Source organism: Chamaea fasciata, unplaced genomic scaffold, assembly GCF_029207755.1.
Source record: "Chamaea fasciata isolate MVZ Bird 193981 ecotype frontalis unplaced genomic scaffold, bChaFas1.0.hap1 SCAF_21, whole genome shotgun sequence".
In the NCBI taxonomy this organism is placed as follows: Eukaryota; Metazoa; Chordata; class Aves; order Passeriformes; family Sylviidae; genus Chamaea; species Chamaea fasciata.
Genome location: NW_027094106.1, coordinates 9,841,733 through 9,855,090, shown reverse-complemented (window position 1 = coordinate 9,855,090; position 13,358 = coordinate 9,841,733). Strand labels below are relative to the sequence as shown.

Below are 13,358 nucleotides of genomic sequence, written 5' to 3'. Positions count from 1 at the left end.
GGCTGGCGAGGACCCTGGTCAGGCAGCACTGGGCTCTGCAGTGCAGGAGGACAGGCAGACACGTGTCCCCTGCACGGTGACATCCCACGTGAAGGAAGGGCACAGGGAGAGCTGAGCAGAGCCCTGGCAGGACCTGGATGATCCATGTGGGGACAACTGCGACTAAGAATTAATCTCAATGGACTTCCCTGCTTTTGGGGACTCTGAGATGGGTTCTGGTGGGGTGGGGAAGGAGCTGGCAGCCTGGTGAACACATCCAGCTGCTGGGAAGTGTCAGCAGCCTCCAGGTGAGCCTGGGGCATTTGCTGCTACAGAGTGAATGAGGCCACACTGAATTCTGATGGGATCTTCCCCAGGTGGGTTCAGAGACTGTCTCCCTTCTGTCCTCCCTGAAGGCACAGAAGGGGTTGGGTGCCCAGTTACTGCCTCATCTCCTGCCCAATAAATGGCCAGTACAGGTGGCTTCTTTCCACCTTCAGCAGGTGATGACGAACCTTATTGGCTCCACCCTTAGCAGTGCCCAGGGTGCTCTTGCCCTCGTGGAGCCCTGGATGGATGGATGGAATATGGGCTGTGGTGCGAACGCTCCAGCTGCTGCCTTGTCTCATGGAAAGCTCTGCAGAAAGATGTCCAGCTTGTGAATGATCCCAGCTCCGTGGTGAGGGCACGTCCAGCCCCTCAGACACCCGCTGAGGACACACACCAGAGCCCTGGAGGAGTTTGGGTGCCCAAGTCCAACCTCCCAGGGCCATGGAAGCTGTCAAAGGCATCGTCTGCCCTCTGTGAGACACGAGCTCCTCTGTACCTGCTCCCCTCTGCAAATGGATCCAGTGCTCCCCAGATGAGCCGATTTTTCATTAACTTTGTGGCATGTGCCAACTGCTGAGAGGGATTTAGAGAGGTGGACAGCAGCAGAGGTGCCCATGGACGGATCACCACTGGTAAAAAGCAGAACACTGGATGCTCTCTTTGGGCTGAGAAAGGCTCTTTGCCTCAGTTGCCTGGCACAGTGGGACCCTCACCCTTGCTGGGACTGACAGGAGCTGCCCTACGGCCAACCAGTCATCGGGAATTCGGAGACCAATATTCAGAATTACATTTAATTTAATGTACACCATAATTAAACACCATTTCTTCTGAGTCCTTGCTGCTGCGTGGTCTGTGAATTCCACAGTGGTCGTGTGCGGTGGTTTGGCAGAGGTCAGGCTGATGGGGACACAGGCTGGTGGCATGTCCCTGCTGCTGTCCCTTGCAATGATCATCTTCATTTATATGCAGATTATATACATATATAATTGTTCTAATATTATATATGGAGATTATATATATGTGGAGATTATATATATATATTAAAATTATATATATATATATATATATATATATATATATATATATATATATATATATATATATATATATATATATATATATATATATATAAATAAATATATATAATATTTATCCTGCCTGGATGTGGGGACTCCAGTGTTTCCTGTGAATTCCCAGGAAACTGCAGGAGGCTTTTGGAGGTGGGGAGACCCATGTCCTCACCCTCCTAATGATGCCCTAATGACGCTGCCCTTAGCCCAGGGTTTCTCCCTCATTCCCTGCTAACTTTAGCAGCCAAGTGCTAAGCAAACCAATTAGGAGGGGAGCGCCAAAGCCAAGCCCCATCCGCTTGGGCTGCTGAGCCCGTGGGTCAGTGCAGCCCGAGGGGGAGGTGGCAGGGTGTGCCCTAGGGGCTGGAAAGTTTTTGAAGATCCTTGACTGTGAAGAGCTAACAGAGCTGAGTGACTCAGAGCCCCGCAGTGGAAAAGGGTGGAACCTTTGTGAAGTTCATGGTTAATGTGAAGCAATGCAAAGCTTTCCCCGGATGATGCAAATCCAGGTTGAATTGGCCCTGCAGAGGGGGGGAATGGACAATCCAGTGGGAAGCAGGTGGGAGAAAGAGGCACTAGAGCTGGTGCAGCTGAGCTGATGCAGTACCTTCTGGGGCTTGATTTCTGCACCAACTGTAAGAGTCAGACTGAAAGGATGGAGCTTGGGGTGTGAAGAACCCTTTGGTAAATGGTCCAGGGTCAGTGCTGCTCTCCAGACAGCAGAGAAGGTAAGTGAAAACCTGGGGAAAAGGAAGCTTTGAGAATTGACCCCACCAGAGAGGGATGTGCTGAGGGAAGAGGGGATAGACCCAAGAAAACGAGGGGGGAAAAGGGCAGAGAGTACATCCAAATGAGGACACACATGGAGCAGGTGACTCCCACGGAGCAGAGTGTATGAAGCAAACAGGATAAAGTCAATAATGTCAGTATAACAAATGATTAATAACAGATGCTGTCCCCAGAGGTGTGGATTTATGAAGCTGCTGAACAGTTTGTTGTGTGCTGTCACTTCCCATCCCCGGGCAGCAGGATCTGGGAAGGAGGGAAGCAGGACAGGCTGCTAAAGGTGCTGTGGGTGCTACACATACCTGCGTGGGGAGAAAGCTTCCTCTGATTTTGAGTTAATCTCTGGCTGAGGAAACCTTTCTGGATGGCAAACACCACACAAAGCTCTTCAGAGCAGCCTCTGCAGCAGCTGGGCTGGGGCTGGGGCTGTCCCTGGCCAGACCTCACCTGGCTTGGAGAAGCCCTGGGTGGGGTGTTTGCTTCCACATGTGCCCTGGCTGCCTCATTAAATTGCTAGAAAATGCAATGTCATGTCAAATGAAGCTCCTGGAAGATACCTCTTTCCTCCTGTTGCTGTCAGGCACGTGGTGTTTGTGTGTGATGCAGTTGTTATGGGGCAAAGAAACCAGCAGAACCATGACAAAGGTCATTTATGACCAGTACAGTTTTACAGGGCTGAGTGATTATTTTACAGTTCAAAGCTGCTTACAAGAGAATTCCTGGCACGTGAGGATCCACAGGCAGCCATGAGGCTTTAGCAGTGTCTCTTCATGTGAGCTGCAGCCTCATTCATGGACACGGGGACGAGGCTGCATTTAATTTAAAGCGCAGGGGTGGGTACGAAGGAAAAATCCCCCAGATCCCAGCAGTGCCAAGGTAACAGCCGTGGCCAGGGCTGCTGTGGGTCTGTGTGACACAAGGACCTGCTCCATCCATGGGGGTATCACCCAAAGCTCTCTGTGTTTTCATGCTCCTTCCCCAGCCCGTGGGCTGAGGGTCAGGGGAGGAGCACGGGGAAGCCTGGGATGTGCAGAGGTGGGATGTGAAGGGCTGGGCAGGAGCATGACCTCTCCTTCACCTCCCAGGAGAGCACAGTTGTGACACGGGCTGTCCCATGCCCCGACAGCCTCCTGTTTGTGCTGCCAGCAAAGTCACTGGGCCAGAACCAGCTGAGCTGCCTTCACTGCCCACCCCAGAACCATGACAGGGCTTAGCAAACCCTGACCACCAGCCCTGGGGACGGGGCTGTCCCTTGGGCTTATCACCACTGCAGGGGGATCCAGGGCTGAGGTGTGGGGGCCTGGTGCCTGGGTCCCTGTCCCTGCTGGTGCCCCCCTCGCTGCCAGTGCTCAGCTGTCACCCAGGGATGGCACAAGGGCCAGCAGCAAACAGCTGGGCTGCTAAGGAAGTCTCAGGTCATCCCTCTGATGTTCTGCTGGCCATGGAAGCACCGAATCGGCCTCTCCAGGGACACCAAAGTGCGGCCGAGTGATTTCTGTGATTACAAATCCTCTCTGGGAGTGCGTGCACACGTCAGGAAGGCGCAGTTGCACAAGAGCAGGGCTCACACGCGGCTTTCCAGACCCGTTCTGCCAGTCCAGCCGGGTGGCTGGATCTGCCGGGAATGTCAGCAGGAAAGGCAGCAGCGGTGCCGGGCTGTGCCGAGGCTGGGCTCTGCTCCTCTCCGGGGCTCCCGGACAGGTCACAGGGGATGGAGAGCCCTGTCACTCCCTGCGGACTGCAAGCAGGCTCAGCCTTTGGAGCCTTCGAGCGGGTTTGGTGGGGCTGGTGGCGGAGTTTGAGGAGCACACACAGAGGAATGCGGGGAGTGCTGCCTGCCAGGCCGGGCTGTTTGCCGGGCTGTGGCCGCGGGGCAGGAGCCGGAGCTCTCCCTGTGCCCTGTGCCAGGCTCTGATCCCATCGCCCGCTGACCGGGATGTCCGCGATGTGCCCGCAGCACACGCACCTGCGCCAGCCCGTGAACAGGTTTGTTGGGGGCAGAGATGAGAGCCAGGGAGGCCAGCACAACAGCTCTGCAGCAGTTTGTTGTCCTGCAGCAAATGCGCTGCACCCAAACACTTCAAAACGCGCTCAGCGTCCAGAGAAAAGCTCTGTGCCTGCTCCAGTGCGTCTCCGATTGCTCCGGCAGCTCCGGGCGCTGCCCTGCCGTGGCCTGGGCTCCCCGTTGAATTGATTCTCCACTGAATCCTGGAGGATCCTTTCCCCTGCTGCAGCCCCAGGGCAAATGCGAGCAGCGCAGGCAGAACGGGAGCGCTGGGGGAGCCACCAGCACCGACAAGGAAAGGTCCCTCACCCCCTGGACTTTATTTTTCTGACCCAGAGAGAAAACTTGAAAGTGAAGAAGCTCAAATGTGCCGTAGAGTTGTTTTGCCCCAGTGTAGGCGTAATGCAGAGCCACAGAAAGACAAAGCCTCGGGCATTTTGTGCTGTCGTCTAATTCAAGGAACTTTGATTTTACTTTTCTACTCAGCAAAACGAATCCTCCTCTCTGGAATTAATATGCTGCTCAAATGGATTCTTAATTACAGATAAATCACAAATCTACACACTCAACTGCTATGCTTTTCAAGTAATAAAACAGGTCATTTGTCTTCCTCAGATGAACAGAGCCCAACCAGCACACCATTTCCCCCTTTATGAAGAATTCATTTGCCTTAGAAAGAAAGTCTTTAAAAAAAACATTGCAAGGATTTCTTGAATGGGGGATCAAAGCTCCCACACTGCTGGAAACCATTTTTCGCTAAATAAGATGTGAGCAAAGGGGGGAAAAGTAAAAGTTTTTCGGTAGTGGTTGGGATTACAACACCCTTGGGAGGGACGAGGACGTGGGGTCAAGAAGTGGTGACCAGGTTAGCGACACAGGGAACAGAAGGGGAGCACAAAGGAACAGAAAGTGGAAATGGACAGCTGAATGAGGACGCATGTTTCTCCGCTGCAAGAGAATGGATGCTACATCAATTCATACTGAGAGCTCGGGGCTGAGGGGCTGTTAATGGATCGGGGGACACAGCGGGGGTCAGAGGTCAGCAGAGTGCTCAGCCGGGCTAATTGACTCTGATGTGCATATTAGAGATGATGATGGAGCAGGAGGGCAGGGCGTGGGGGGCACAGCAGTCCCACTGGCCTGTGACTCCTGCCCTACACCCGTGGAACAGATGGACACACACACACACAGAAGATGTGTGGATTTTCTCCAGGAGCCCACAGCTGCAGGGACTCTGGCCTGGCTGTGCCTGTGATGGAATAAATGCACTCACCTGCTTTGCTTTGCCATCTCACGGGATTTTATTTCAGCTCCGTGCCTGGGGCACAGTCCAATGACCTGAGCAGTGGCACATCTCACCTGAGCTGCTCTGGCCACCCCGGAGGTCCCTGAGCCCTGCAGGGGTGGGGCTGTGTCGGGGTCAAGAGAGCACCTGGCTGTGCCACAGCTCTTCACTGTGGCCTTTTGTTGTTCTGTGTTTATAAAAAAAATACTGAGTGAATTCTGATGGTGGCACAGGGCTTTCTGCCCTCAGCCCTGACACAAAGGGACTTCCCAGCTGACCCATGGAGAGAATATTCCCTGTTTCCTCACTCTTGAATCTGCCAGCAGCATCCCTTGGTGAGTGATGGATATTGGAGATGATTTATAGTTCTTTGTTACACAAATGCCCCCACATTCTTCCCCATCCTCTCGCAGCAACCATTGGTCACTGCTCCCAGCAGAAGGCAGGAGCCTCAGCCTGGGAACTGCACCAAGGGTGTAGAGCTGAGCCTTTCCTCACTGTAAATGCACCACGGGGGACACAAGAAAGGGAACTGTCGCTGCTCCCAGGTCCCTGGGTCTGCTTCCACCCATTTGCTGGGAAGTTAAAAGTCTGGCAAGGAAGAAGGAATATAAATCAGGCAGAGAAGGGCGGAGGGGAGGCTCGGGTTTACCCAGTTTTTATCTCGGAGTTTGTTATTAAAGTACTGAATGTTACAGGAGGAACAGCCATGGCCTATATGTCTTAGAGCTCTTGGATTTCAGCAACACATACCTTTAGCCCTTGAGACTTTCGTTGCATTAAATAATTTTTGTTGCTACCAATTAAATTTCTGTTTGTTTTCCATGATGAACAACCAGAAAAAATCTGTATTGTTTGATCTGATAGAGAGTACTAGATTTACCCATGTTATTGGATCTCACATCTTATCATAACAAATAAATACATTAATTAAATAAATTCTGATCGTAATCTGGGAAAACTTTCTTGAATGCCCTGAGGGGCTCAGCCAGTTGCCAGGTTGCTCCTGCCACGGCCTCAAGCATTTCTTTCTCCAGGAACGCTGGATTGTATTAGTATAAATCAAGGATTAAGCAGAGTGGTTGTGCACAGGGCAGCAACAACACCCTCCGGTCTGCTCCCCCCCCCAGACTCCAGGACGGCAGCAGAGCTGGAAGAGCCGCATGGAACCACCCGCAGCCCCACAGAGGGAAGGAATCCTCTGTCGCCACCCTCGTGCTGTCGCGACAGCGGTTCCCATCGGGCCCGCGCGGCCTAGGGAGGCCTGACCGCCCGTTGCCATGGGAACGCGTCGCCATGGCGGCCCGCGGGCGTTGCCATGGTGCCCGGCCGGAAGCGCTCCCCGTTTCCGCCGGCCGCGGGGGCTGCCGGGAGCGGGGCAGCATGGAGACCCACGAGCTGTTCCGCCGCTTGGGCGCCGGGGCTCGCTTCGACGTGCGGCGCTTCGGGCTGGACGCGCGGCGCTTCGGGGTGCGGGGACGCCGAGGGGAGGGCTCGGGGATCGGCCGCTGCGCGGTTCAGGCTGCGGAGCCCCCCTTCCCCCCGCCCGCGGCGCTGAGGAGCCGGGCCTGGCCATGGCGGCTCAGCCTTTTCCCTGTTCTCCCGCAGGTGGTTAAAGAGAACCGCGGCGGCGTCTCGCTGGAGAGCCTCGACTTCTTCGGGAGCAAGGAGGGAGCCCCTCGGGGATCTGCCGAGGAGGGCTGGGGGCTCGCGGGGGCTGAAGAGCAGAGAGATGGAGCAGGGGAAAACGATGGGAAGAGGAAAAGAGCGGCGGAAGGCGGTGAAAGGAAAAGAAAAAAGAAGAAGGCACGAGGTAATTGTACACACACGCGTGTATCCCCGGCAGAATCATCAAAGAATCCCAGAGTGGTTTGGGTTGGAAGGGACCTGAAAGCCCACCCAGTTCTGGGTTCCTTGGCTGGCCTGGCTCACAGCTGATCTAACAACTGGGCCAGGATTCAGTGCTGAGAGCTGGGATGTGCTTGCCGTCCTTCTGGATTCTTCATTACTTTTATTGAGAATGAGACAAAAAACATTCTGAGGTTGTTGGTTTTTTTTTTTTTTTTGTCTCCAAATAATGCCTGTCTGTATTTTACTAAAGGAAATTTCACTTTGTTTGCAACTTCCAGGAGCAGCATCAATGCCAGAGCTGGCAGAAAACGATGGGATCAAGTGGATGTCCTCCATGGAGACAAAATCTGAGGATGCAAAAGACAAAAAACCTACTGCAGAGAAGCTTGAACGCTTGAGGAGGGAAAAGGTGGGCCCAGGGAATTCTGATGCAACAACAGGTTCCTGCTGTTCTGTGGGGGTTTGAGCTAAAATTGAGGTTTATTTGTGGTGGTTCCTCATTGGAGGAGTGTGAATGGAGGTGAATCCATGCGTGGTGAGGTTTATGGTGTAAAATTCAATGTTGCCTTGCAGATAAATCGCTTCAGGAACCAGCACAGGATCAACGTTCAGGGCACAGACCTCCCTGACCCCATTGCCACCTTTGGTCAGCTGCAGGAGGAGTACAAAGTGCACCCTAAAATCATGGAGAACATCCAGGCTGCAGGCTTCCATGTCCCAACACCCATCCAGATGCAGGCCATCCCCACCATGCTGCATGTGAGTGCTCTGGGATTTCAGGGATTCTGCCAAAATCTGGGGCCATGGCTGCATTTTTAAATTTAAAAAACTGTGGCAGTTTTAAAGCTGGATCAGCTGCATCAGAATTGAAAGCTTGGCTTTCACAGTTTTCCTCATCTGTGCTTTTCCTAAGGTATTTTGGGTCACTCTGCAGCACTGATCTTTATGGGAATGTCATTTTTAGTCCTTTTTTTTTCTCTCTACTGAAATATAAACCCTTGGTTTTTTTTCTCACAGGGTCGGGAGCTCCTGGCTTCAGCTCCTACAGGGTCTGGAAAAACACTGGCCTTTTGTATCCCTCTCTTAACACATCTGAAACAACCCAGGAACAAAGGCTTCAGGGCTCTGATCATATCGCCCACCCGAGAACTTGCCAGCCAGGTGTGTGATTCTGTAAATCTCAAGTTGATGGACTTCAGTGTTTTCACTCTGTGTCAGCAAAACAGCAGCTTAGTAAATGTTTTTTTCCTTTATTGCCCTCACATATCAGAGAAAGCTGATTTAAATGATTCTTTCAAGTCTTTTGGCTTCTGTGAAGTAGGTACATATCTATTATCTGAGTCTAATCTAAATGATTAGATTAGAAGCTCAAGGTTCTTTGATCATATTTTCAACTGCGCAATGCTCAGGTGCTCTTAAAACCTCCTTTCCTACTTGAGATTGCCACGAGAGGTTTATCTGTTTGTCCCAAACTTGGAATTTTGAGGAATAACTTTATAACAAAGCTGTGTGATTAAAATGAAATTAAAATGACACTTTTGGGCAGTTTTTATTCATGTGTGAGAGGGAGCCACATATGGCAGTGATGTGAATAATGCCCTATAGAGAGCTGCATTTTATTATGCTAAGGAAACCAGAGAGCTTTCTCTTAACATTGAAATCAGGGTGAGTTTGAAGCTCTAGTTTCAGGATTAGGTGGCTCAGAGAAGCTGTGGCTGCCCCTGGATTCCTGAAAGTGTCCAAGGCCAGGCTGGACAAGGTTTGGAACACCCTGGGACAGTGGAAGGTGTCCCTGCCATGGCAGGGGGAACTGGATGAGCTTTTATGTCCCTTCCAACCCAAACCATTCCATGGCTCCGTGATTGCCAGCAGTTTTTTGGTCAGAAAAGCTCATCAGCTCAGTTTACAAATCCAATCTCTGGTGCCTTTTCAGACCCACCGGGAGCTGGTGAAGCTGGCTGAGGGCACAGGCTTCAGGATCCACATGATCCACAAGGCAGCTGAGGCAGCCAAGAAGTTTGGGCCCAAGTCTTCCAAGAAATTTGGTAAGTATTCTAATGACTGAAGTATTCTAAAAAATTAAGTGGCACTGACCTTTGTCTTTGGGCTGTGTGGTTAAAAAGTGGCAGGGAAGAAATAAGAAGTGAGCCTGACACGGGCTCTGCTAAATTGTACCTCTGGCAGATTGGGTTGGAACTGCTGTTTCTCAGGGCTCTGTTCTTTGGGTTTATTTTGTGTCTTTTTTGACATTTTGCCTCTTTTCTTTTAATAGACATACTGGTCACTACTCCCAACAGACTCATTTATTTGCTGAAAGAAGATCCTCCAGCAATAGACCTGAGCAGGTACGAGAGTCTGACTCAAACGTGCTTTGCCACTCACAAGTGGCACTCCTGAAAACCAAAGCTCCCTGTTCCTAGCGTGGAGTGGCTGGTGGTGGATGAGTCAGACAAGCTGTTTGAGGATGGCAAGTCAGGATTTCGGGACCAGCTGGCTTCCATCTTCCTGGCCTGCACCTCCCACCTGGTCAGGAGGGCCCTGTTCAGTGCCACCTTTGCCCACGACGTGGAGGAGTGGTGTAAGCTCAACCTGGACAACGTTGTGCTGGTGTCTGTTGGTGCAAGGTGGGTGTTTCCTGGGTGTTCTATTTCCTGGGAAATCGTTTTCTTCGCCTGCTTGGTTTTGTGGCTGTTGTTAGTCAGCACGCTGCAGGTTGTTTGTCTCCAGAGAAAATTGTGTAGGCACGTAGGTTTTTCTTGTGTGTTGAGTAAAGTGTTCTTTTCCTTTGCCAATTACTTTATCGTCAAATAAACATCCATCTTAGGAGCGTGCACTGATGAAATAGGTTTTGTTGTGCAGTATTTCTCATCCAGCAGGTAATATGGAGGTTGTATATGCTACATATATTTATTAATATATAAATTTTTGTTAATGTGTGTAAAAAACACTGAAGGGTTTCTGTTGGATTTCTGGTTTCAGAAACTCTGCAGCAGAGACAGTAGAGCAAGAGCTGCTGTTTGTTGGGTCTGAGACAGGAAAACTAACAGCAATGAGAGAACTTGTTAAAAAGGTATTTTGGAGAGACTGGGCATGTTCTTCTTCCTGTTCAACTATGTTCTGTCAGAGACTCCCAGTTTCCACTTCTCTATGACACATGTTAAACTGTGGCCCAAATCTGCTGTGTCTCAGTTTCTGCAAGAAAAAGGACTTTGGAATCTGAGATTAACTTACTCTTTTGCAGGGTTTTGCTCCTCCAGTCCTTGTTTTTGTACAGTCTATTGAGAGAGCCAAAGAGCTTTTCCATGAGCTTATTTATGAAGGCATCAATGTGGATGTCATCCATGCCGACAAGACTCAGCAACAGGTAGGAGGATTTTATTTCTTTTGAAGAAATACTTTAGAAAGAAAGGTAAAAGCAAGGAGTGTTGGAATGTAACTCCAGGTAACCGTGGCAGCAAATTCCTGCAGGTTTTTGTTCAGAGGTTTAGTTGTATTTCTTAACATCATGGTGACTTTAAGGAGACAAGTTCACCTCCTTTCTCAAATTGCTATTTGGTCTGTTTCCAAATATCTTTTCTGTTCTTTTCCTAGAGAGACAAAGTAGTGCAGAGTTTCAGAGCTGGGAAGATCTGGGTGCTCATCTGCTCGGCGTTACTGGCTCGAGGCATTGACTTCAAAGGTGTGAATATGGTCATCAATTATGACTTGCCAACGAGTGCAGTGGAATACATCCACAGGATAGGTGAGGCATGGCTCACAAATCACCTCCTTTTCCCCATTTCTGAGGTCTTTAATGTTGTTTTTGTCAGCGCTCTGACAAATAAGTAAATAAGTGAACCTTATTTAGACATTTCAGACACAGCTGTGCTTTCATTCACTGGGAACAGCGTTTGGGGATTGGCTGCTTGGTGTGTCCTTAGTCTGTGAACATGCATCAGGAGGATGGGGCTGTGAGGAGCAATAAAGGGAGATGTCTAAAGCAAAGTCTCTACTCTGCAAAATGTGTGCTTGGCAGGTCGTACTGGAAGAGCAGGACACAGAGGAAAGGCAGTCACTTTCTTTACAGAGGATGATAAACCTTTATTACGGAGGTAACGTGTCTTTATTAATAATGTCTTTATTTCTTATTTTAAAAAAAATCACCACAAAACAAAAGGCCAACAACAAAACAGCCAGTTTGTTTGGTTTGCTGTTTCCCAGAAAAAATATTTATCACTTGTCCAAGCACTGGAGTTGATCTCTTCCCTCGTCTCCTTTCCAGTATTGCCAACGTTATCCAGCGAGCTGGCTGTCCTGTGCCAGAATACATAAAACATTTGCCCAAACTGCAGAGGTATGTTCCTTTGAGCAGTTTACCAGTCTTTTAATCAGTGCTTTTTAATAACCTATGGTACTTTCTAGAACTAAAAACCCTAGTAATTTCATCTTTCTTCACTAAATGTTGTTCTCAGCAAACAAAAGAAGAAATTCATTAAGAAACCTTTGACAAGAGAATCCATTTGTACCACCCCGAAGTGCTTCTTGAAAAAAGGCAAAAGAAAAATGTAAGTAGGTTTTGCTGAAGAGGAGGTAAGACATGCTGTTTATCCAGAAACAGCCCAGAAAATTTAAGCAAGGTAACAGATAACTTGTTTGGATGAACCACCCAGTCATAATGATTTTAGTGATGAAGTTTTAATGTCAATATCTGTTTACTGGAGCTTGGATTAATGCCAGCATTTTGCCTTGTGTGGTGCCATGTGTCAGGTGACAGCAGCCTGAGTTTAAGCCACTGGTTGTGTTCAGGTGTCTTGATCTCCAATGTGTTTCTTGTAGGAAAACTACAAAGGAAAATCCTGAGGGAAAGAAGAAAGGTAAAGAAGACAAAAAGAGCAGTAAATTACAGACTGTTTCAGAAAGCTGAATTCAGACTGGTGAGCTGGGGCTGACACCTCTGTGTTGGAACAGAAGAATGAAGATGGCAGTGATGGTGAAAGGAGAAAAACATTTCTCATGTTTCCTTTGGGGTGAGGGTGAAGGTTTACATGCTAGAAAGTCTCTACTGCAATGCCAGCAGACAATTCCTGCATGCTTCTTATAGAAGCTGGAGCATGTGCTCGTGCAGTGAATGCCGTGTATTTCTGAGAAGACTTCAACAGCAGCATCAGTTTGTGTTATTTTCACACAGTTTTGTATTGCTCCTTGACAATATTGTTTGTGTTCAGATTGCCCCTAATACATTTTTTAGACACCTTCAGGAGATACATAGCCAAAACCACACAATGTTTACCATTAGGTTTGATAAACACAGCTGTCAGAGACTTCTCTGGACACTTCAAAAAAGCCCAGACAAACCCACTTGTATGTGAAAGCAAAGCCTTGCTCTTCCTACTGTTCTATAAAATTATTTTGAAATAACTAATACTTTACACGTCCAGTAATTTTGTACTGTTTTACAACTGAGCCTGAAACCAGAATAAACAAGGTCCTAAGATGCTAATTCAGATACCTGTGTGTCTGTGCGTTCTCGGTGGAACAAATTTGCAGGCACAAAAAAATCCAGCTCTGTGTTTTCCCTGTCTTCCTCTGCCCAGTGTGTTCTCAGCCCACCCTGGTTTTGTCATCAGCATTCCAGTCAGGCAGGAACGGCTTCTTTGCAACTACAACCCTTTAAGGAAGAATTTCTGGACAGGATTGTCTTGGTTTAATATCGCAAACTGCCAGGGCCTCAGCACCCTCACAGGGAGGAATTTCTTCCCGATATCACATCTAACCCTCCATTGCCCCTTGTCCTGTCGCTTCAGGCTCTTGTCACATGTCCCCGGGTGACCCCCGGGGCAGGTCGGGCAGAAAGGCGGCACTTTCTTTTCCTTTTTTACGGAAAAGCAGTGATTTGGATGCTGGAAACCATTCCCGAGGGGAAACCAGGGCCACTCCTCCCCATCCAGGCCTTCCCCGGGTAGCCGCGGGGTTGTGGAGCCGAGGAATCGAGGGCGATGTGGGGGTGTGGAACCAAAAAATCGAGGGCATGTGTGGGGCTGTGAAAACAAAAAATCGAGGGCATGTGGGGCTG

At 49.5% G+C, this 13,358-nt stretch overlaps 1 protein-coding gene across 1 annotated transcript; it reads left to right on the top strand.

Moving 5' to 3' along the window:
* Positions 1 to 6,828: 6,828 nt before the first annotated feature.
* DDX52 (DExD-box helicase 52) lies at positions 6,829 to 12,785 on the top strand. Its single transcript, XM_066201989.1, has 15 exons — positions 6,829 to 6,925; positions 7,064 to 7,268; positions 7,585 to 7,715; positions 7,880 to 8,065; positions 8,324 to 8,467; positions 9,240 to 9,351; positions 9,579 to 9,651; positions 9,727 to 9,930; positions 10,286 to 10,376; positions 10,548 to 10,670; positions 10,898 to 11,048; positions 11,322 to 11,397; positions 11,568 to 11,639; positions 11,758 to 11,850; positions 12,122 to 12,785. The coding sequence occupies exons 1-15, from the start codon at positions 6,839 to 6,841 to the stop codon at positions 12,207 to 12,209; spliced, it is 1,836 nt and encodes a 611-aa protein (XP_066058086.1). The 5' UTR covers positions 6,829 to 6,838; the 3' UTR covers positions 12,210 to 12,785.
* The last annotated feature ends 573 nt before the right edge of the window (positions 12,786 to 13,358 follow it).

What these genes read in the sequence shown, in the direction of transcription:
- DDX52 (XM_066201989.1), top strand. Translation starts at nt 6,839, where the DNA reads ATGGAGACCCACGAGCTGTTCCGCCGCTTGGGCGCCGGGGCTCGCTTC. An exon ending in TGAGAGAACTTGTTAAAAAG is followed by an intron (nt 10,377 to 10,547) that starts GTATTTTGGAGA and finishes ACTCTTTTGCAG; the next exon opens with GGTTTTGCTCCTCCAGTCCT. An exon ending in CATTTGCCCAAACTGCAGAG is followed by an intron (nt 11,640 to 11,757) that starts GTATGTTCCTTT and finishes TGTTGTTCTCAG; the next exon opens with CAAACAAAAGAAGAAATTCA.